The 24,058-nt window shown below is 44.9% G+C and overlaps 1 protein-coding gene across 8 annotated transcripts in view; it reads right to left on the bottom strand.

The window, feature by feature from the left end:
• Window positions 1-24,058, bottom strand: part of abr (ABR activator of RhoGEF and GTPase) — a 232,319-nt gene that overhangs the window by 76,311 nt on the left and 131,950 nt on the right. For 7 of the 8 annotated variants that reach the window (XM_020485490.2, XM_031826644.1, XM_020485489.2 and 4 more), the window contains 5 exons: window positions 23,338-23,398; window positions 9,739-9,791; window positions 8,406-8,546; window positions 6,833-6,954; window positions 3,080-3,248 (listed from right to left, as the gene is read on the bottom strand). In XM_020485490.2, the coding sequence (XP_020341079.1) occupies window positions 3,080-3,248; window positions 6,833-6,954; window positions 8,406-8,546; window positions 9,739-9,791; window positions 23,338-23,398 (546 nt within the window). Of the gene's footprint in view, window positions 1-3,079; window positions 3,249-6,832; window positions 6,955-8,405; window positions 8,547-9,738; window positions 9,792-22,959; window positions 23,066-23,337; window positions 23,399-24,058 lie in introns of those variants that run through there. The other variant, XM_031826646.1, reaches the window with a different exon arrangement.

Below are 24,058 nucleotides of genomic sequence, written 5' to 3'. Positions count from 1 at the left end.
TTCTTCAAAGTAGCCACCCTTTGCATTGATGACAGCTTAGCACACTTGGCATTCTCTCAACCAGCTTTCATGAGGTAGTCACCTGGAATGCATTTCAATTAACAGGTGTGCATTTGAACAATCACTTGTGTTGTGACAAGGTAGTATTGCTATACAGAAGATATTTATTTGGTAAAATAAGTCCATATTATGGCAAGTACAGCTCAAATAAGCAAAGAGAAATGACAGTCCATTACTTTAAGACATGAAGGTCAATCAATGCGTAAAATTTCAAGAACATTCAAAGTTTCTTCAAGTGCAGTCGCAAAAACCATCAAGCGCTATGATGAAACTGGCTCTCATGAGGACCGTCACAGGAAAGGAAGACCCAGAGTTAACTCTGCTGCAGAGGATAAGTTTATTAGAGTTACCAGCCTCAGAATTCGGCAATTAATTGCACCTCAGATTGCAGCCCAAATAAATGCTTCACAGAGTTCAAGTAAGACACATCAACATCAACTGTTCAGAGGAGACTGCATGAATCAGGCCTTCATGGTTGAATAGCTACAAAGAAACCACTGCTAAAGGACAACAATAATAAGAAGAGACTTGCTTGGGCCAAGAAACACAAGTAATGGACATTAGACAGTGGAAATCTCTCCTTTGGTCTGATGGGTCCAAATTAGAATTTTGGTTCCAACCGCCGTGTCTTTATGAGACGCAGAGTAGGTGAACGGATGATCTCCGCATGTGTGGTTCCCACTGTGAAACATGGATGAGGAAGTGTGATGGTGTGGGGCTGCTTTGCTGGTGACACTGTCAGTGATTTATTTATAATTCAAGGCACACTTAACCAGCATGGCTACCACAGCATTCTGCAGCGATATGCCATCCCATCTGGTTTGCGCTCAGTGGGACTATCATTTGTTTTCAACAGGACAACAACTCAAAACACACCTGCAGGCTGTGTAAGGGCTATTTGACCAAGAAGGACAGTGATGGAGTGCTGCATCAGATGACCTGTTCTCCACCTGACCTCAACCCAACTGAGATGGTTTGGGATGAGTTGGACCATAGAGTGAAGGAAAAGCAGTCAACAAGTGCGCAGCATATGTGGGAACTCCTTCAAGACTGTTGGAAAAGCATTCCAGGTGACTACCTCATGAAGCTGGTTGAGAGAATGCCAAGAGTGTGTAAAGCTGTCAATAAGGCGAAGGGTGACTACTTTAACATGACAAGTGCTTTATTGGTGTGTGTGTATTGCTTTTTTATACATTTCTTCCAAAGAATAATCGAATGTGTAAAATGTCCCGCCCCCACATAATTAACCTTTTATTATTTATTACATCTGGCCCCTGGAAGAATATTGTTTAAAGCCCTGTTTATACTGGTATCACAACTAAATCCTACACACTGTACAATCAACTAAACCTGAATTGTACCGTGTGTGTTTGACCATGAATAATTATTTGGTATTCCAGAGATATTTGTAAACAGGGGAAATGACGGCTACATTTTGTTCACTAGAATTTACAGTGTGATGCTTGATAACTATTCCAAGGAATTTCCATGTCCTTGCTCTCCAGAATCTCCCTTCCTACACACCCTCTCCTCCAACCCATTCCTTGACAGGAAGCAGAGTCAGGCCATGCCCTGGCTGTAATCAGTTCAATCAGCCTTTTCCGGCTCTGATTAGGGCAGTCAGTCAGTCTGCCCCTACTGTATGACCCACTGTAGCAGTCTGGTATCAACCTGGAAGCACAGGGCTTGTATTCATAAACCTCGAAGAGTTGTAGTGCTGATTTATTATCGATCCTGATTATTTATGCCTCGTCACTTTTACCCAAACTGTACCTACATGTACATATTACCTCAACTACCTCATACCCCTGCACATTGACTTGGTAGTGGTACTCCTTGTATACAGCCTCATTATTTTATAACTATTTCCTTATTTCTCAAAATGCTCCTGACTTTTTAACTCTGCGTTCTTGGGAAAGGGCTCGTACGTAAGCATTTCAAAGTAAATTCTACACCTGCTGTATTCAGAGCATGTGACAAATAACATTTTATGCTCTCCAAAACCTCCTAAACGGGTATTTACTATGGAAGGAATCACTGGATGCTGAAATAAATACAGTCCTGTATAGTAACCATTAGAATAAGTAGAGGTTGCTGCTGGAGTGCATTAAATAAAAGCAGCAGCGTTCAGCTAAAGCCAAGGTGGTAAATCCATTTAAACCTATACAGTTTCTAGGTTACGGACTCCCAAGGATTTCCACAGTAAAATGACAACAAAGGGCTGACATAAATAAGTCTATTGTGTTGAAGAGGTAAAGAGTTGAAGGGAAACTGGACAAGGTGATCTCCGGGAACACAGTCATCCTCTAAGGACCTGTGTTTATATGACAGCTACAATTAGATGGCTATCGCTGTTCCACTGTACTCAAGTTCATCAGAACTAACAAACTTCCCACGGGATAGCTTGAGTGTTTGTGAGTGTAGATACAGTGAGGGGGTGGATTGTGTATATGTATATGGGTGTACTATATAAGTGATTCACACAATGACGTGCTGACTCTGTCCAGGTGACTGGAAGTTGACCCCTTCTTGTGTGTGTGTGTGTCACACAGATCTCTAGTCTACAGTCGACTTGTCTAAGAGTGGAAGCGATGAGAGGAACTGTTCCAATAACAACAACAGTAGTGATAAAGCCAGAAGAACCCAGCCTAATCACCCAGGCAGGCAGGCTGGTTCTAGCCTCTGATAGAGAGAGAGTAAGACAAACACAGACCATAGGGCTCCAGGGAGGGAGAGACACACCCAGGGAAACCAGCCCAGAATGGGGCAGCCAGGCTGGGCAGGACACTCTTCCTCCACAGTGCCTTAATGGCCAGCTGACCATGACCTGGCCTGACACTGAGTGGGAGGCAAAGGAAGGGCCGCATCACCACTATTTTGGCTCAATTTACAACTATTGGGTTTAGTTTGAGTCTAAAACAAAGCAGTACTGGATACAACGTCAAAAGAGAATCTGTTCTTTTAGACTTACCTGCCTAAATAAACGTTGTTTTAAAAAAAAATAAACATAATATATCACCTTCTCCTTCTGGATCTCGCTCTTGATGACAGAGATCTTGGTCTTCATCTCCTCAATCTCGTGTTCAGGCAGAACCTGGATATGGGGCAAGACGTCCGAGTCATCCAGCAACTGGAAGGTCAGGTCTGCCAGGGGGATGTACCACTTACACTCATACTGCTGGTGTCTCCTACAGAGGGAGGTGGAGAGAAGGGGAGAGAGAGAGAGATATCTTACATATATTTAAGAGGAGGCAGGAGTGACAAAGACAATAAGGACCTACTGTAATTAGGGATCACAGCGAAGTTGGGAAAAATATTGTTATTCTTAGATTTCTTTTTTGACATGGTCAAATAACTCATGCATAGATTAGTAACTTTTTTTTAAACTATTTGGCATACAGAAACTTGAGGCCATGTGTAACTTGTTAAAAAAGAATGACACCGATTGGCCTATAGGTGGCACTGTTATAAGCAGTCTCACTTAAACCCTCATATCCGCCACGACATTTGACCTAGAGACTTGAAACTTTGTATTTAGGCATCTTTCCTCATGCTGAACAAATATGCCTCAATAAGCAATAAGGTCCATGAGGATAGATTATCCTCATTCTTGCACAATTTGGTAAAAAAAAGTTTTTATATATTCTCATGAACCATACATCAGATTGACTACCGATTTGGTATATAGGCTAAATAAATTAGCCTCTAATGAATTTGAGAATGATTAGTTTCTGCCTTTCTGCATTCAAAGTAGGCCATGGTACCAACCTACAGCACTAAACTTCACTTGCGTCATGTGGTATAGAGAGATGTGGTATAAAGAGATAAACATGGTAATGTTTTCACTGATTGCATATAAAGGAAGATAAATAATGTGAGCACTATCATGTAGGAACTATATACCTCAATTACATCGTAACCCTGCACATCAACTCGGTACTGCTACTCCATGTATATAGCCAGGATATCATTAATCATTGTACATTTTTTGTGTTATATATTTTTTATTATTTCCTCTCTCTGTATTGTTGGGAAGGGCCGGTAAGTAAGCATTTCATTGTTAGTCTACACCTGTTGTTTACGAAGCATGGAACAAATCTTGTGTCCTTTCAGTCATCCTGTGAACCCCGTTCATTGCTGCTCGCAGTTAAATTTAGATATCCCTATTGGCCCTGTAAAGGAGGAGGGCAATACCCACCATATAATTAATTATCTTCCATTTGTCTTGCTTTATGCAATATCATGAGTCTTTGTTGAGCCATATTCCATTGTGCTCAACACCATAGGATTTAACTTAAACATATCTCCCCTTAGTACTATAACTCCTTATGTTTCGTAGTAGGAAAAGATTGCTTGACTTGAGGAGATCCCATATTAAACACTCAGACACAGAAAGACAACTAAATGCGTGTTCAGCACATCCATCAGGTTATACAGATGCTCACTAATGTTGTCAGAGATGTTTTTGTATTCCCCTAACGAGCATTTATCATCATTATGATTCCTGGAGGCAGGACAGTAAACTCATTAACACAGGAATACATTACATCACAACTCCAAATGTGTGCAAACCTCATAAAATGACAGGGCGGGAAATATGACAAGAAAAATAAATGTCCTGTTTTTACCCCCAAAGTAAAATACTGAAAAACAAATAAATAGTAGATTGACTCTCATTTTTTAGATTAGCATTTTTCTATGGATGTTAAATAAGTGTTTTGTCAGTATTGTACTATAGAGGGACAGAGACAGCAGATACCTCTCTTTTCTCCCAATATATACCTTCACCCCCTCTTTTGCCTGCAAACATCCCTCAATTTGTTTTATAAGACCTCTTTCTTCTTAATACGGGGTGAGATCCCCCCCCCTGTAAGCAAACCCTTTGTCTCAGAGTGGTCCATGGGGTGTTATACGCTGTTGTCTCTAAGGTGTGGATCTGTATTCACGCACTGTTTACATGCCCAATAAGACTAAGATGATCCACTTAATAAACATCCCTATTACAGACCGAGGTAGAGCTGATTGGGGGACCAAGATTGTCTCTGCTGCTGTTGAATAAAATCTGCATATCTAATCTCCTCCCATCCGTCCACAGCACTTTCACACTCCCCAATGAGCTTTTCACAGCCCTTGTTTTCCATAATCACATGGATTACATCTTAATTTACATCTCTACATTGGGAAATGGTGGTATATTATACACCAATTCTGTAGGAAAATAATGATGTTTATGGAGTCAATATAAACATTATATAAACATTAATAATTGATGATGATTGAGTGGGAGAGGGATTGAATGGGATTCAGGTTTCTCAGTGAGTTAATACTGATGATTAGCTATCAACTGGATAGCGTGTTTTAATAGGCTGTTGGCCTAATCCTATGGTGTTATAGTCCAGATCAGAGGATACATAGAGTAGGCTGCGTCTCAAATACAGTACAGGTGCATCAAAGCTGAGACAGAGAGACTGAAAAACACCTATCTCAAGGCCATCATACTGTTAAACAGCCATCACTAGCCGGCTACCACCCGGTTACTCAACCCTGCACCTTAGAGACTGCTGCCCTATGTACATAGACATGGAATCACAGGCCACTTTAATAATGGAACACTAGTCACTTTAATAATGTTTACATACTGCTTTACTCGTTTCATACGTATATACTGTATTGTATTCTATTGCATTTTAGTCAGTGCCACTCCAACATTGCTCGTCCTAATATTTCAATATTTCTTAATTCCATTCTTTTACTTTTAAATTTGTGTGTATTGTTAATTGTTAGATACTACTGCACTGTTGGCGCTGGGAACACAAGCATTTCACTACATCCGCAATAACATCTGCTAACCATATGTATGTGACCAATAACATTTGATTTGAAATGCCACCCTATTCCCTATGTAGCTCACTACTCTTGACCCCATAGTGGACTATATAGAGAATAGGATGCCATTTGGGACACAACGACAGACCGCTAAAGCTACAGACCATAGAGTGATTTACAGACTGGTGGTAACCATGACAACGGTAGTTGTCTGTGTGCCCTTCACACTGTGAGGGAGAGGGACAGCAGCGACTGTCAATCACAATGAGCCCCAATCACGCCAACAACAGTAACCATGCCATTGGAGGCAATCCTTTAAATTAAACACTTAATCTAAGGCAGTGTATGCTGTCATTCCCAATTTACACACACACACGCGCACACACACACACACGCACAGCCTCAGGCCCAAGCACCAGATTGAGACCAGATTGTAATACATTTCCCAACATCCATACATCCACTACGGCAATGTGTTAATATTCAGCCCTATACGAGCCCTCTAATCACTATTCTAAATCATTTCTCCACAATAGTCTACAGAAAGGCAAACATCCAACCCCGAGGCTTGAGTAAATGTATTTTTAATTTGGGGGGGGTAAAAAAAATACCAACCCCTGGTCTGCAGCACCAAAGGCATCACGTGTGACAACATTCACATTTTAAATTAATAGTCTTCCTTTTTTATTATAACATCAGAGAATACTTCAAATGGAGGAAATAAAAATAGCAGTGAAAAAGAAAATCCCTTTGGAGCTGGACTGTCATTCATCCTGATACACTGTTTCATATCACAGACACACCAGAACTGACATGATAGGAGCATATAACACTGGAGACCACTCAGTGTGTATGATCTACGTTTAGGCACAGTGAATACCACAGTGGATACTGTAGATAGCTGAATGTGCATGTGTTTGTGGTGATACTCTGAGAGTTAACCTACCCTGCGGAGGTCTTCTTCATCTTGGCACAGAGCAGCAGGTCTGTGAAGAGGAAGACATGACGCAGCTTCCTGGAGCCCTCTGACACCTCCACCAGGAAACCATCCTTCACCAGCTGACGAGCCTACCAGGGAGAGAAACGGCATCACTTCCTGTGGCACGCCCAGCAAGGGGCAACTAGCCTAGCCGTAAACATTCACTTCCCGAAAGGATATACCGTAGGAGGTATAGGTCAGGGTTCAGCAATACGAAAGAACTCGCTTGTTGTCTATATTTTATGTCTTTTACATATAAAATATGTAAAATTGGAGACCTTTATCTCCCTCACCAACTTTAAACATCTGCTATCTGAGCAGCTAACCGATCGCTGCAGCTGTACATAGTCCATCGGTAAATAGCCCACCCAATTTACCTACCTCATCCCCATACTGTTTTTATTTATTTACTTTTCTGCTCCTTTGCACACCAGTATCTCTACCTGCACATGACCATCTGATCATTTATCACTCCAGTGTTAATCTGCTAAATTGTAATTATTCGCCTACCTCCTCATGCCTTTTGCACACAATGTATATAGACTCTTTATTTCTACTGTGTTATTGACTTGTTTATTGTTTACTCCATGTGCAACTCTGTGTTGTCTGTTCACACTGCGATGCTTTATCTTGGCCAGGTCGCAGTTGTAAATGAGTAACTTGTTCTGAACTAGCCTACCTGGTTAAATAAAAGGTGAAATATATATATCTTTTTTTTTTAAACATTATCAGTGATGGCGGTGTTACAGCAAGATAATCATCAGCTAAAGTAAGCCACTCAGAACTTGAAACGCTCCCCCTCTCTATCACTCTATATCTGTCCATCTCTGGAGAGCCAACTAGGAAAGCTAAAATAAGGCAGAGCTAAACACGAACGGGAGTAAATCAGGAAAGTCTGAGCCAAAGAGGGCAGAGAGATTTCCATTTAACTGGTAACAGACAGACTGTAACGAATGGAGAGATGACTGGGAGGTTAAGAACTGAGCTGACTGAATGGAAAACGGATAGAGGAAGAGATGGCGGGAGAGAGAGATGGGGGGGAGAGAGAAAGATGGAGGGAGGATAGCTGAAGAGAGGGGGGAGAGAGAGATGGAGGGAGAAAGGAGGAGAGGTAAAGGGCAAGGGGGAGAGATGGTGGGATGGAGGAAGGAAGGAAAGGATATACTCAGAGAGAAGCATTAAGAGGAGAAAAGGCTGACATGCGGAAAATGACAGAATGAAACAATAAAGGCAGTGTTAGAAAGAGGGGGACATCAAACAACCCTGCACTGCATGCTGGGAGAGAGAGAGAGGGGAAAGATCAAAAGATCAAAAGATACTAGAGAGAGAGGGCGATCGAGAGAGATGAAGAGAGAGGAAGCTGGTAATGAAGAGATTGAGGATGTGGGGGTAGGAGGAGAGGACAGATACTGTGGGTTTCTCGCTGACCTCAAAACACATTTCACAAATGCATTGCCACACTTCCCCAAGGTTACAACAAGAAGTTCTGAAAAGTATAAAGTAGTCTATTAAAATGGCGTGTCTGTGTGTGTCACCCCACCTCTCCCTTAGGCGTGGTGACGGCGGTCCTGCGGGGGTCAATCTCTTCGTTGATGGAGGACAGGAAGTTCTGGGAGATCCTCAGAGCGTCCTGCAACAGGGGGAAGTCTGGGTGGTCCTTAGGGGTGTGCTTCAGCAGGTCCTACAATAACACACAGAGCGAGAAAGACCATTAGATCCCCCATCCAAAAACAGAGAGAACCACACCCATTAAAATGAAATGTCTATGGACAGTCACTGTGCATGTGTTTTTAAACCTGTGTTGATGAATTGGACGACTTGGATGCTTGGCTGGGTTTTGTGCCACATCATTTCCTCTAATTAAAGCATATGAGAGTCTCTACTTTATTGAACCGTGGGCGTAACTAATGACTTTATCTTTAAAGTGCTACCTAAGAAACGGCTGAGACAATCTGCTTCCACATTGCAAATACCTTATTCTCAGCGTAACGAAGTTCCTTTCTTTCAGAGGAGCGTGTGAAAGAAAAGCCAATCTCTTTTCCGTTGCCTGATTTATGCCTCGTCAGCAATACCTCAGTGAATGTATTCTGACAAGCTCTAGAAGGCTTGAGCTGATGTCAGCGGTATAGTACACTACCCGTCTTCCTACGTCATTAAGAGAAAAGAACACAGTAACTTTCACCGTCTGTCAGCGCCCGTGTCCCAAATGGCACACTATTCCCTATATAGTGCACTATGGGCCCTGGGCAAACACTATTGAAATGTAGTGCACTAAATATGGAATAAGGGTTCATTGTGTGTTTGCGTGATCTGCTCTTACCTTTGTACCAAACCAACTGGTCTTTGTTTAGTCACAGCTCTACTAGCTTTATGGAAAACATATTGATGAAATGCACTGGAAGCGAGACTGGAGGACACATCTAGGCATCTCCACTTCCTCTGTTAGCGTTTTCACTTTCCACTTGGTTGTAGCCCATCAAATTAGCGCCTATTGTTTATAACAGCATGTCATTTTGATGGACAGCGCAGAGGAAAGGTATAGGCTTGGCAAATGGAACGGAACACTTACTATAAACAGCACCAAGCAGGGTTTGACTTTGCAGGTGGATACAGATCCATGCTGCATCTTAATGACCTGCGGGGCTTTCGAGAGAGATTCTACCCAGCCCCATCACTCTGTGTCTCACGACAGCACTAACTCTTAATCCTTGATAAGTATTGATCCTGTCCTATCTATTCAATCTATCTCTACGTTGCGGTCACTAATTCAATCTTGTCATTTGTCTCTGGGTGAGATCAAGAATCCTTCATGGATCTATCGAATGCTAGTCGGGACGGACAATGTACTGGTGTGTGTGTGTGTGTGTCCTCACATGAAGAACCAGCGTACTTCTGGTCACACGGTCAATCGGCTTGTACAGGAGAGCTGTGGGAAAGGACAAGAAGAGGGCACTCAGTTCGGTTTGACACACACACAATGAAGAAAAACACAACTCAAAAAGCCTATTACACACTTGACTGGGCATAGGTTTCCTGGGGTATGGGGCAGACATTTCAATCACCCAAAACCTCAGGTGTCTGTTCCCTGCACAGATGGACACACACCTCATTCTTTCTAAGCTCGGTTGTTCCTTCTCTGCTGAATAAGGTTGTTTTCAGAAACCTTCCCACTCAATTCACATCTGGATTAACTTCCTGACCCGGTCTAAATTTCTCCTTCGCACAGTGCGCCTCTCATATCTTATATCACATAGATGACAAGCGAGCCAAGGGGAATGCGGTATTTTTATACAGCAGGGGAAAGTGAATCTATCCATACAATGTGTGAGTGGTTGAGTCAAGGTCTTGGCCCTTTCTCTCCCAGCATGCAGTGCAGGGATGTTTGATGTCCCCCTCTTTCTAACACTGCCTTTATTGTTTCATTCGGTCGTTTCTCACTCACTCACACACACACACGTTGCGGAGTAGTGAACTACAATTAGTTTCCACTATTCATTTAACAACATTTTTCAGTAGCTTGGTAATTGAACTATATTCAAATCTTGGTGTTTTCAGTAGTTCACTTTCTTTGCCGTAGCTTTGCCAAGATAACGACTTGAACTACGCACAATTTTTCCGGCATCAGACCAGCTCTTGTGTTTAATAGGTTAAATTCTATATTCTGTTAACATCTGACTCCAGAGGGATTTGTCAGGCAATTTCTAGTCCATGACATTTGAGATTCAGATATGTCCATTTCCCAAAATAGTTTTGAAGTCGTGAACTACTTTTTTAACGTAACGGTAGTTAAGTAAACCATTTTTCCAAAGGGTCATTTCAGCGTAGCTTAACTTTTTCCTGTGAGAAATAATTGGTAAACTATATTTTCAGAGTCGATTCCCCAACACTGACAAACACACACAGCCATGTAGCTCAGCATCACTAGAATTTGCTTGGTAACAGGGTTCACATAATTCCTTGTCGGGTTGCGCACACTACACAAACACACGTCTCCATAGACAGCCTGTTTAACATGCAGTGAAGCTCCAGCATCCTTATTGGTTACATAGCACTTTGATTCCATTCCAGATGTACTCTGTTACTAGGGAAACTGTGCCAAGCCGTGTTCACACACACAAAATGTTCCTTTGACTTCAAAACCAATTTTCAATCCTAAACTTCTCTTAATCTGTCACTCCCTCTTTCCATCTCTCTCTCTATCCCGGTTTAACTCACACTCAGGAGCCAATCCAGTTACAAACCAGATCTGTCACACTAGGCTGATTTCCCAGTAGGCTTTGCAGCTGAGAGACAGAGCACCTGCAGGGCTGACAGCCAGTGTGAGACGTAAGGCAGGAGCGAGAGAGATGAAGAGAGAGAACAAAAATAGACGAGAGAGAGAGAGAGAACAAAAATAGACGAGAGAGAGAGAGAGAACAAAAATAGACAGAGAGAGAGAGAGAGAAAACCAAAATGAAAAGAGGGGGGCGAGGGTGAAGGGGTAAGGCAGCTTAGCTGTAGGGTACAGGCCCCTGTCGTCATGTCTACCTTCTCCACTGAACATCCAAAGCCTTGGGCGTTGGTAATGAGCTGCTTGTGATCCCTGAATATACATTACACTCCACTCACTTACTATCTGGTTGAACATCACTCTGTACATCTGCAGTAGAGCCATCTGAATGTCGCTCTCATCTGCAGTAGAGGCATCCGAATGTCGCTCTGATCTGCAGTAGAGGCATCCGAATGTCGCTCTGATCTGCAGTAGAGGCATCTGAATGTCGCTCTGATCTGCAGTAGAGGCATCCGAATGTCGCTCTCATCTGCAGTAGAGGCATCTGAATGTCGCTCTCATCTGCAGTAGAAGCATCCGAATGTCGCTCTGATCTGCAGTAGAGGCATCCGAATGTCGCTCTGATCTGCAGTAGAGGCATCCGAATGTCGCTCTGATGTGCAGTAGAGGCATCCGAATGTCGCTCTGATGTGCAGTAGAGGCATCCGAATGTCGCTCTGATGTACAGTAGAGGCATCCGAATGTCGCTCTGATGTACAGTAGAGGCATCCGAATGTCGCTCTGATCTGCAGTAGAGGCATCCGAATGTCACTCTGATCTGCAGTACAGCTGTTGAAATGATCCCTCCTTCTCCATCTCCCTCCTCCCATTCTCACCTCTGATCTGCAGTACAGCTATTGAAATAATTACTCCCTCCCTCCATTAATAATGCTCCCTGTGTTCCCTCCCTCCATTTATAATGCTCCCTGTGTTCCCTCCCTCCCTCCATTAATAATGCTCCCTGTGTTCCCTCCCTCCCTCCATTAATAATGCTCCCTGTGTTCCCTCCCTGCATTAATAATGCTCCCTGTGTTCCCTCCCTCCCTTCATTAATAATGCTCCCTGTGTTCCCTCCCTCCCTCCATTAATAATGCTCCCTGTGTTCCCTCCCTCCCATTAATAATGCTCCCTGTGCTCCCTCCCTCCCTCCATTAATAATGCTCCCTGTGTTCCCTCCCTCCCTCCATTAATAATGCTCCCTGTGTTCCCTCCCTCCCTCCATTAATAATGCTCCCTGTGTTCCCTCCCTCCCTCCCTCCATCAATAATGCTCCCTGTGTTCCCTCCCTCCCTCCATTAATAATGCTCCCTGTGTTCCCTCCCTCCCTCCATTAATAATGCTCCCTGTGTTCCCTCCCTGCATTAATAATGCTCCCTGTGTTTCCTCCCTCCCTCCATTAATAATGCTCCCTGTGTTCCCTCCCTCCATTAATAATGCACCATGTGTTCCCTCCCTCCATTAATAATGCTCCCTGTGTTCCCTCCCTCCCTCCATTAATAATGCTCCCTGTGTTCCCACCCTCCCTACATTAATAATGCTCCCTGTGTTCCCTCCCTCCATTTATAATGCTCCCTGTGTTCCCTCCCTCCCTCCATTAATAATGCTCCCTGTGTTCCCTCCCTCCTTCCATTAATAATGCTCCCTGTGTTCCCTCCCTCCCTCCATTAATAACGCTCCCTGTGTTCCCTCCATTAATAATGCTCCCTGTGTTCCCTCCCTCCCTCCATTAATAATGCTCCCTGTGTTCCCTCCCTGCATTAATAATGCTCCCTGTGTTCCCTCCCTCCCTTCATTAATAATGCTCCCTGTGCTCCCTCCCTCCCTCCATTAATAATGCTCCCTGTGTTCCCTCCCTGCATTAATAATGCTCCCTGTGTTCCCTCCCTCCCTTCATTAATAATGCTCCCTGTGTTCCCTCCCTCCCTCCATTAATAATGCTCCCTGTGTTCCCTCCCTCCCTTCATTAATAATGCTCCCTGTGTTCCCTCCCTCCCTCCATTAATAATGCTCCCTGTGTTCCCTCCCTCCATTAATAATGCTCCCTGTGTTCCCTCCCTGCATTAATAATGCTCCCTGTGTTCCCTCCCTGCATTAATAATGCTCCCTGTGTTCCATCCCTCCCTTCATTAATAATGCTCCCTGTGTTCCCTCCCTCCCTTCATTAATAATGCTCCATGTGTTCCCTCCCTCCCTGCATTAATAATGCTCCCTGTGTTCCCTCCCTCCCTCCATTGTTAATGCTCCCTGTGTACCCTCCCTGCATTAATAATGCTCCCTGTGTTCCCTCCCTCCCTCCATTAATAATGTTCCCTGTGTTCCCTCCCTCCCTGCATTAATAATGCTCCCTGTGTTCCCTCCCTCCCTCCATTGTTAATGCTCCCTGTGTTCCCTCCCTGCATTAATAATGCTCCCTGTGTTCCCTCCCTCCCTTCATTAATAATGCTCCCTGTGTTCCCTCCCTCCCTCCATTAATAATGCTCCCTGTGTTCCCTCCCTCCCTTCATTAATAATGCTCCCTGTGTTCCCTCTCTCCCTTCATTAATAATGCTCCCTGTGTTCCCTCCCTCACTTCATTAATAATGCTCCCTGTGATCCCTCCCTCCCTCCATTAATAATGTTCCCTCCCTCCCTCCATTAATAATGCTCCCTGTGTTCCCTCCCTCCCTCCCTCCATTAATAATGCTCCCTGTGTTCCCTCCCTCCCTCCATTAATAATGCTCCCTGTGTTCCCTCCCTCCCTCCCTCCATCAATAATGCTCCCTGTGTTCCCTCCCTCCCTCCATTAATAATGCTCCCTGTGTTCCCTCCCTCCCTCCATTAATAATGCTCCCTGTGTTCCCTCCCTGCATTAATAATGCTCCCTGTGTTTCCTCCCTCCCTCCATTAATAATGCTCCCTGTGTTCCCTCCCTCCATTAATAATGCACCATGTGTTCCCTCCCTCCATTAATAATGCTCCCTGTGTTCCCTCCCTCCCTCCATTAATAATGCTCCCTGTGTTCCCACCCTCCCTACATTAATAATGCTCCCTGTGTTCCCTCCCTCCATTTATAATGCTCCCTGTGTTCCCTCCCTCCCTCCATTAATAATGCTCCCTGTGTTCCCTCCCTCCTTCCATTAATAATGCTCCCTGTGTTCCCTCCCTCCCTCCATTAATAACGCTCCCTGTGTTCCCTCCATTAATAATGCTCCCTGTGTTCCCTCCCTCCCTCCATTAATAATGCTCCCTGTGTTCCCTCCCTGCATTAATAATGCTCCCTGTGTTCCCTCCCTCCCTTCATTAATAATGCTCCCTGTGCTCCCTCCCTCCCTCCATTAATAATGCTCCCTGTGTTCCCTCCCTGCATTAATAATGCTCCCTGTGTTCCCTCCCTCCCTTCATTAATAATGCTCCCTGTGTTCCCTCCCTCCCTCCATTAATAATGCTCCCTGTGTTCCCTCCCTCCCTTCATTAATAATGCTCCCTGTGTTCCCTCCCTCCCTCCATTAATAATGCTCCCTGTGTTCCCTCCCTCCATTAATAATGCTCCCTGTGTTCCCTCCCTGCATTAATAATGCTCCCTGTGTTCCCTCCCTGCATTAATAATGCTCCCTGTGTTCCCTCCCTGCATTAATAATGCTCCCTGTGTTCCATCCCTCCCTTCATTAATAATGCTCCCTGTGTTCCCTCCCTCCCTTCATTAATAATGCTCCATGTGTTCCCTCCCTCCCTGCATTAATAATGCTCCCTGTGTTCCCTCCCTCCCTCCATTGTTAATGCTCCCTGTGTTCCCTCCCTGCATTAATAATGCTCCCTGTGTTCCCTCCCTCCCTCCATTAATAATGTTCCCTGTGTTCCCTCCCTCCCTGCATTAATAATGCTCCCTGTGTTCCCTCCCTCCCTCCATTGTTAATGCTCCCTGTGTTCCCTCCCTGCATTAATAATGCTCCCTGTGTTCCCTCCCTCCCTTCATTAATAATGCTCCCTGTGTTCCCTCCCTCCCTCCATTAATAATGCTCCCTGTGTTCCCTCCCTCCCTTCATTAATAATGCTCCCTGTGTTCCCTCTCTCCCTTCATTAATAATGCTCCCTGTGTTCCCTCCCTCACTTCATTAATAATGCTCCCTGTGATCCCTCCCTCCCTCCATTAATAATGTTCCCTCCCTCCCTCCATTAATAATGCTCCCTGTGTTCCCTCCCTCCCTCCCTCCATTAATAATGCTCCCTGTGTTCCCTCCCTCCCTCCATTAATAATGCTCCCTGTGCTCCCTCCCTCCCTCCATTAATAATGCTCCCTCCCTCCCTCCCTCCAATAATAACGCTCCCTGTGTTCCCTCCCTCCCTGCATTAATAACGCTCCCTGTGTTCCCTCCCTCCCTGCATTAATAATGCTCCCTGTGTTCCCTCTCTCCCTTCATTAATAATGCTCCCTGTGTTCCCTCCCTCCCTTCATTAATAATGCTCCCTGTGATCCCTCCCTCCCTCCATTAATAATGTTCCCTCCCTCCCTTCATTAATAATGCTCCATGTGTTCCCTCCCTCCCTCCATTAATAATGCTCCCTGTGTTCCCTCCCTCCCTCCCTCCCTCCATTAATAATGCTCCCTGTGTTCCCTCCCTCCCTCCCTCCATTAATAATGCTCTCTGTGTTCCCTCCCTCCCTCCCTCCATTAATAATGCTCCCTGTGTTCCCTCCCTCCCTCCATTAATAATGCTCCCTGTGTTCCCTCCCTCCCTCCCTCCATTAATAATGCTCCCTGTGTTCCCTCCCTCCATTAATAATGCTCCCTGTGTTCCCTCCCTCCCTCCCTCCATTAATAATGCTCCCTGTGTTCCCTCCCTCCCTCCATTAATAATGCTCCGTGTTCCCTCACTCCCTCCATTAATAATGCTCCCTGTGTTCCCTCCCTCCCTCCATTAATAATGCTCCCTGTGTTCCCTCCCTCCCTCCATTAATAATGCTCCCTCCCTCCCTCCATTAATAATGCTCCCTCCCTCCAATAATAACGCTCCCTGTGTTCCCTCCCTCCCTGCATTAATAACGCTCCCTGTGTTCCCTCCCTCCCTGCATTAATAATGCTCCCTGTGTTCCCTCCCTGCATTAATAAGGCTCCCTGTGTTCCCTCCCTCCCTTCATTAATAATGCTCCCTGTGTTCCCTCCCTCCATGAATAATGCTCCCTGTGCTCCCTCCCTCCCTCCATTAATAATGCTCCCTCCCTCCCTCCCTCCAATAATAACGCTCCCTGTGTTCCCTCCCTCCCTGCATTAATAACGCTCCCTGTGTTCCCTCCCTCCCTGCATTAATAATGCTCCCTGTGTTCCCTCCCTGCATTAATAATGCTCCCTGTGTTCCCTCCCTCCCTCCATTAATAATGCTCCCTGTGTTCCCTCCATGCTCCATTGTTGATGAATAAACCCTACTGCCTTGTGTGAATTAACTGAAGAATCTACATTCATCACAATAGAAATGAATGGCGACAATGGAGGAGAGTCTAGGTGTGTGTGTGTGTGTGTGTGTGTGTGTTATAGAATATGAAGCCCCATCAGCACATCAGAACAGGATCCCCAGTGGATTTCTGCTGTCTCTCTTATCACTAACAGTTCCTGTGTGGATATGTGAATGGTTTAACACTGCAGCTCATAGCTTTAAGGGGGGACCAACGTACAAAACAGTGGGAATCACTCAAGTCGAAGTTTCTTTCTTTATGAATTTAAACATACTTCCCTCTTGATGACAAAGCCTCAGGCCAATAGACTCAACCTCACTGTCCTCCACTAATTAACAGTACCACCCCCTGCTTTGAAACAGACTTCTGATTGAACAACCCTCGTCTCAGTCCCTTCATCACCAAGGACACAGTCAGTCAGGGACTCTGCAGTGCAGACAGAAGCACAGTTCAAAGTTCAGCAGCAACGCAAGGGAAGAGAGGAGAACAGAAGGGCCATGGAAGATGAGAGAAGAGGAGTGGAGGGAGGGAGGCTGATGAGAGGAGTGGAGGGAGGGAGGCTGATGAGAGGAGTGGAGGGAGGGAGGCTGATGAGAGGAGTGGAGGGAGGGAGGCTGGTGAGAGGAGTGATGGAGGTGTTGCTGATTATAGAAAACAGATAGAGCTTCACAGCGGGGGCCTGTGATGGAACCCTCCTCAAGGTCACCGTGACAACCTGACGGACAGCTCCTTCCCGGTAACCAGGGTGTCCTAGTGGGTCACAGCCAATCAGCAGTCCTGGATCTACAACACTGAGACATGACTTACATAGACATATGTTAGCCCAGTTCCCTGACTGGCATCTAGACTTGGTTACACTGATGCCAACCCCAGCCCTCACCAAGTGAGTGAGTGAGTGAGTGAGTGATCAATGAAAACTGAAAGAGGAAGGGAAAGATCAAGTATTGGAGAGAGAGAAGTGTGAGGAGAGACAGTGAGAAGGGGACAGAGAGGTGGCAGGATTATAATATATTTTTAATAAGCATATGACTAATTGTGAATATAGTCATGTCTAACATATGTATAATAAAGTCATCAGTGTTTCTCAACAGGCAGCATGGTGACCTCAACTTCTCTTCTTAACAAAGCCAGTGGTCTAGACTGTGGTCTGGTCGGTCCAACGGGGATGGGAGGGAAAGGCATGGCTGCCAGACTAAAACGACTTGGAGAACATATAGGGTGGATAGCAGAGCGCCACCTAGTACAGGGATGAGCAACTGGTTGGTGTCACACTTTTGCTCCAGCTAACACACCGGACTCCAATAATTTACTAATCATCATCTTTAGTTAAGAATGCAATTAGTGTTTACTAAGGATGTGTTTACTAGGGATGTGGGAACAGTGAGACCCCACTCCGGCCCCCGATGATTGGAGTTGCACATCCCTGACCTAGTGTAATGATTGTGTGAGTGGTGAGTGTGAGTGAGAGAGACACACAGAGCGGAGAGAGAGACACACAGAGCGAGAGAGAGACACACAGAGCGAGAGAGAGACACACAGAGCGGAGAGAGAGACACACAGAGCGAGAGAGAGACACACAGAGCGAGAGAGAGACACACAGAGCGAGAGAGAGACACACAGAGCGAGAGAGAGACACACAGAGCGAGAGAGAGACACACAGAGCGAGAGAGAGACACACAGAGCGAGAGAGAGACACACAGAGCGACGAGAGGACACACAGAGCGAGAGAGAGACACACAGAGCGAGAGAGAGACACACAGAGCGAGAGAGAGACACACAGAGCGAGAGAGAGACACACAGAGCGAAGAGAGACCCAGAGCGAGACACACAGAGCGAGAGAGAGACACACAGAGCGAGAGAGAGACACACAGCTATAGTAGACACACAGACGAGAGAGAGACACACAGAGCGAGAGAGAGACACACAGAGCGAGAGAGAGACCACCATAGAGAGAGAGAGACACACAGAGCGAGAGAGAGACACACAGAGCGAGAGAGAGACACACAGAGCGAGAGTGAGACACACAGAGCGAGAGCGAGAGAGACACAGAGAGCGAGAGCGAGAGAGACACAGGAGCGAGAGCGAGAGAGACACAGAGCGAGAGAGACACAGAGCGAGAGCGAGAGAGACACAGAGAGCGAGAGCGACACAGAGCGAGAGCGAGAGCGACACAGAGAGCGAGAGAGACACAGAGAGCGAGAGCGAGAGAGACACAGAGAGCGAGAGCGAGAGAGACACAGAGAGCGAGAGCGAGAGAGACACAGAGAGCGAGAGCGAGAGAGACACAGAGAGCGAGAGCGAGAGAGACACAGAGAGCGAGAGCGAGACACAGAGAGCGAGAGCGAGAGCGAGAGAGAGACACACAGAGCGAGAGAGAGACACACAGAGCGAGAGAGAGACACACAGAGCGAGAGAGAGACACACAGAGCGAGAGAGAGACACACAGAGCGAGAGAGAGACACACAGAGCGAGAGAGAGACACACAGAGCGAGAGAGAGACACACAGAGCGAGAGAGAGACACACAGAGCGAGAGAGAGACACACAGAGCGAGAGAGAGACACACAGAGCGAGAGAGAGGACACACAGAGCGAGAGAGAGACACACAGAGCGAGAGAGAGACACACAGAGCGAGAGAGAGACACACAGAGCGAGAGTGAGACACACAGAGCGAGAGCGAGAGAGACACAGAGAGCGAGAGCGAGAGAGACACAGAGAGCGAGAGCGAGAGAGACACAGAGCGAGAGAGACACAGAGCGAGAGCGAGAGAGACACAGAGAGCGAGAGCGACACAGAGCGAGAGCGAGAGCGACACAGAGAGCGAGAGAGACACAGAGAGCGAGAGCGAGAGAGACACAGAGAGCGAGAGCGAGAGAGACACAGAGAGCGAGAGCGAGAGAGACACAGAGAGCGAGAGCGAGAGAGACACAGAGAGCGAGAGCGAGAGAGACACAGAGAGCGAGAGCGAGAGAGACACAGAGAGCGAGAGCGAGAGAGACACAGAGAGCGAGAGAGACACAGAGAGCGAGAGAGACACAGAGAGCGAGAGAGACACAGAGAGCGAGAGCGAGAGAGACACAGAGAGCGAGAGCGAGAGAGACACAGAGAGCGAGAGCGAGAGAGACACAGAGAGCGAGAGCGAGAGAGACACAGAGAGCGAGAGCGAGAGAGACACAGAGAGCGAGAGCGAGAGAGACACAGAGAGCGAGAGCGAGAGAGACACAGAGAGCGAGAGAGACACGAGAGCGAGAGCGAGAGAGACACAGAGAGCGAGAGCGAGAGAGACACAAGAGAGCGAGAGCGAGAGAGACAGAGAGCGAGAGCGAGAGAGACACAGAGAGCGAGAGCGAGAGAGACACAGAGAGCGAGAGCGAGAGAGACACAGAGAGCGTGCCCAGACAGTGCAGAATAGACTACATGCCAAGCAATTAATGGACAGCAGTACTCAATATGCAGTAATAAATTTGCGTTGTGTTAAATAGATTGAAACGGACTACCTGCTCAGTTTAACTAGACAGTGTGCTAAATGAGACCGGAAGACTGGAACAGTGTGTTAAATGAGACCGGGAGATTGGACAGTGTGTTAAATGAGACCGGGAGATTGGACAGTGTGTTAAATGAGACTGGGAGATTGGACAGTGTGTGAAATGCTGTGGGTTCTGGGATGAGCATTGAGAGGGAAAAGACTCAGCTCTCGCTCACAATTAAAAACTATTAAAAATGTGCTTATACTACTTTATTTACACAACTATTAAAAAACGTGTTTATACTACTTTATTTATACAACTATTAAAAACATGTTATACTACTTCATTTATACAACTTAAAAACGTGTTTATACTACTTTATTTATACAACTATTAAAAACATGTTATACTACTTCATTTATACAACTTAAAAACGTGTTTATACTACTTCATTTATAAACTATTAAAAACATGTTATACTACTTCATTTATACAACTATTAAAAACATGTTATACTACTTCATTTATACAACTATTAAAACATGCTTATACTACTTTATTTATACACACAACTATTAAAACATGCTTATACTACTTTATTTATACACACAACTATTAAAACATGCTTATACTACTTTATTTATACACACAACTATTAAAAACATGTTATGCTACTTTATTTATACAACTATTAAAACGTGCTTATACTACTTTATTTATACACACAACTATTAAAACATGCTTATACTACTTTATTTATACACACAACTATTAAAAACATGTTATGCTACTTTATTTATACAACTATTAAAACGTGCTTATACTACTTTATTTATACAACTATTAAAAACGTGTTATACTACTTTATTTATACACACAACTATTAAAAACATGTTATGCTACTTTATTTATACAACTATTAAAAACGTGCCTATACTACTTTATTTACACAACTATTAAAAAACGTGTTATACTACTTTATTTATACACACAACTATTAAAAACGTGCCTATACTACTTTATTTATACACACAACTATTAAAAACGTGCTTATACTACTTTATTTATACACACAACTATTAAAAATGTGCTTATACTACTTTATTTATACAACTATTAAAACGTGTTTATACTACTTTATTTATACAACTATTAAAAACATGTTATACTACTTTATTTATACAACTATTAAAAACATGTTATACTACTTCATTTATACAACTATTAAAAACATGCTTATACTACTTTATTTATACACACAACTATTAAAAATGTGCTTATACTACTTTATTTATACAACTATTAAAACGTGCTTATACTACTTTATTTATACAACTATTAAAAACATGTTATACTACTTTATTTATACAACTATTAAAAACATGTTATACTACTTCATTTATACAACTATTAAAAACATGTTATACTACTTCATTTATACAACTATTAAAACGTGCTTATACTACTTTATTTATACAACTATTAAAACGTGGCCTTTATCATCTGTGGGATGGAACGGTGTGAAGTTGAACTCAACCGGGTATAACTGTGATCATCAGCACTAACAGAGTGTCTACTTCACAGACAACCATTTCCACTTCATAACGTTCGAACCGAAAGCCTACCTCTACTTGAACTGTTACTGTCTGGCTGTACCACACGTACTGCAAATATTCCTGCATATCTTTCTGTCTTTTCTCCGCTTTGATCTGCTGCCAGGCTTAACCCAATACAGCCAGAGCAGTTTAACATTCCTCAAACGCTCACACACTCAAAACATGAGCGCACACCACACATACACACACTGATTGGAGTGGCGTGGTGATGGTACTCAGTTGATAAGTATTGTGTGTATGAGGAGGAGGAAGTCTGGGACAGTCAGTCCTGATAACGTGCTCTGCTTATAAAGAGACCCATCCACCATCTACTGGAGCAATCATACACACCTCCACAGCCTCTTCCCACTGGACACACACCGGTTGAATCAACCTGGTTTCCATGTCATTTCTATGGAATTTAATTGACGTCTGTGTCCAGTGGGTTCCACCTCCTTTTTCCACCACTATCCTCCTCCATCTTCTTCCACACTCTGTTCCCCCTCTCTTTCCTCTTCCACTCAGTCTTCCCCACCCCTCTCGTTCACCCCTCTCGTTCACACCCTCTCGCGGGTGCATCCCTTTTCTTTTCCCTCTGATGTTCTCAAACTTTTCACCTTAAAAGGCGAGTGCTGTCTGTCTGCTGAGACCCAGCCATGGAGGATAATCCCACCGCAACTTCCAACACTAACCCCCCCCCCCCCCACACACACACATAACGTTGGGGACAAATATACGTAAAAACAGGTACACTTCTGAACAGGCAAACACAACCAAAAACACACACTAACCACCTACCATGCAAAAAAGAAAGGTGTGAGCACAACCACAGACATGTAAAACCATCACACAGATATGTACACACACACACACACACACACACGTCTACTGCCAGAAGCGGAAAAGCACAAAGACTGTCTCCCTCTCCCGCTGAGCAAAAATGAGAGGATAAAGAGAACCTGGCAAGAAACGAGAGTAGCGACTGTCTTTACCCAGAATACAAAACAGCTCATTAACTAATAACAGCCGGCTACATTTAAGACACTGTCACACACCAGGAACTTTACCATGCAACATCCACACTAACCTATTCACAGTACCAGCCAAGAAAGAACCTTACATATATAGTCATATAGACATACAGGCAGGTGCAATTGTTAATGCTACACAACACACTATAGAATCAGAAAACACCCCACACGTACAAATACTCAGTACAGGATTAAAGACAGATTACAAAGGCTTTTCTATACACACAAGTTACTTCAAATGTACTGTCACACACACACACACATTACCGTATGTGCAGTTACAACACAGTCTGAGTACCAGTAGAATCTCCATCTCACACTTCCTTCTCTGTTCTCTCTGCCTCCCCTCTCTGTCCATCTCAAACACCCATAGTCAGAGAGAGTAGAGAGGAGAGGGGAGAGAGAGGAGTGGGAAAGGCAAAGAGAGAGAGGGAGATGAGAGAGAGAGAGGAGAGAGAGAGAGAGAGAGAGAGAGAGAGAGAGAGAAGCGAAGCAGAGAGAGAGAGAAGGCGAGCATGCACAAGAGGGAGCCTGGCCTCCCTAAGCCTGCCGCTGCATACACAAGCAGAAGAGACAAGGCTACAGAGTCTGAAAGAGCCATAGCAGGCCTTCTGACACACATCTAGATTAGAACTCATCTCTTACCTTCCATAGTGACATTTGTGTTACAGTCCTTCGAGTCCTTAGGACCCTTTACTTTCAGGTTCTGGAAGAAAATGAATGAATTGTGATTGCTGGTGTATTACAGGTTTAGTGGTAGAATATTTTAGTGGTATAGGAATTTAGCGGTATAGAACACAGGAGGCTTTTGAGGGGAGAATGGCTCATATTAATGGCCGGAACGGAACAAGGAATGGCATCAAACACCTGTGGGAAAAAAAAACATGGAAATGGAAAGAGGGATAACTAGTCAGTTGTACAACTGAATGCTTCAACTGATATGAGTCTTCCGCATTTACCCAACCCCTCTGTGTTTGATACCGTTTCACTCATTCTGCCCCAGTCATTACCACAGACCCGTACTCCCCAATAACGCGTTGCCACCAACCCTCCGTGTGGTATATTCGAAGCAGGACCCACCCCAGAAATAACACCCATCCCACCCAACCAAAGAGACACACCCCTCCCCCGACAACACACCCACACACCCCCCCACCACCCAGAAACACACACACACCCACCCAGAGACACTATCCAGCTACCCAGAGACACACACCCACCCACCCAGAAACACACACCCCCACCAGAGACACACCACCGAGGACACACACACACAACACACCGCGACACACACCGAGACACACACACACACACCGAGACCAACCGACAAACCACACCGACACACACCGACACACACACCGACACA

Source organism: Oncorhynchus kisutch, linkage group LG6 (genome assembly GCF_002021735.2).
Source record: "Oncorhynchus kisutch isolate 150728-3 linkage group LG6, Okis_V2, whole genome shotgun sequence".
In the NCBI taxonomy this organism is placed as follows: Eukaryota; Metazoa; Chordata; class Actinopteri; order Salmoniformes; family Salmonidae; genus Oncorhynchus; species Oncorhynchus kisutch.
This window is presented reverse-complemented; position numbering and strand designations above follow the sequence as displayed.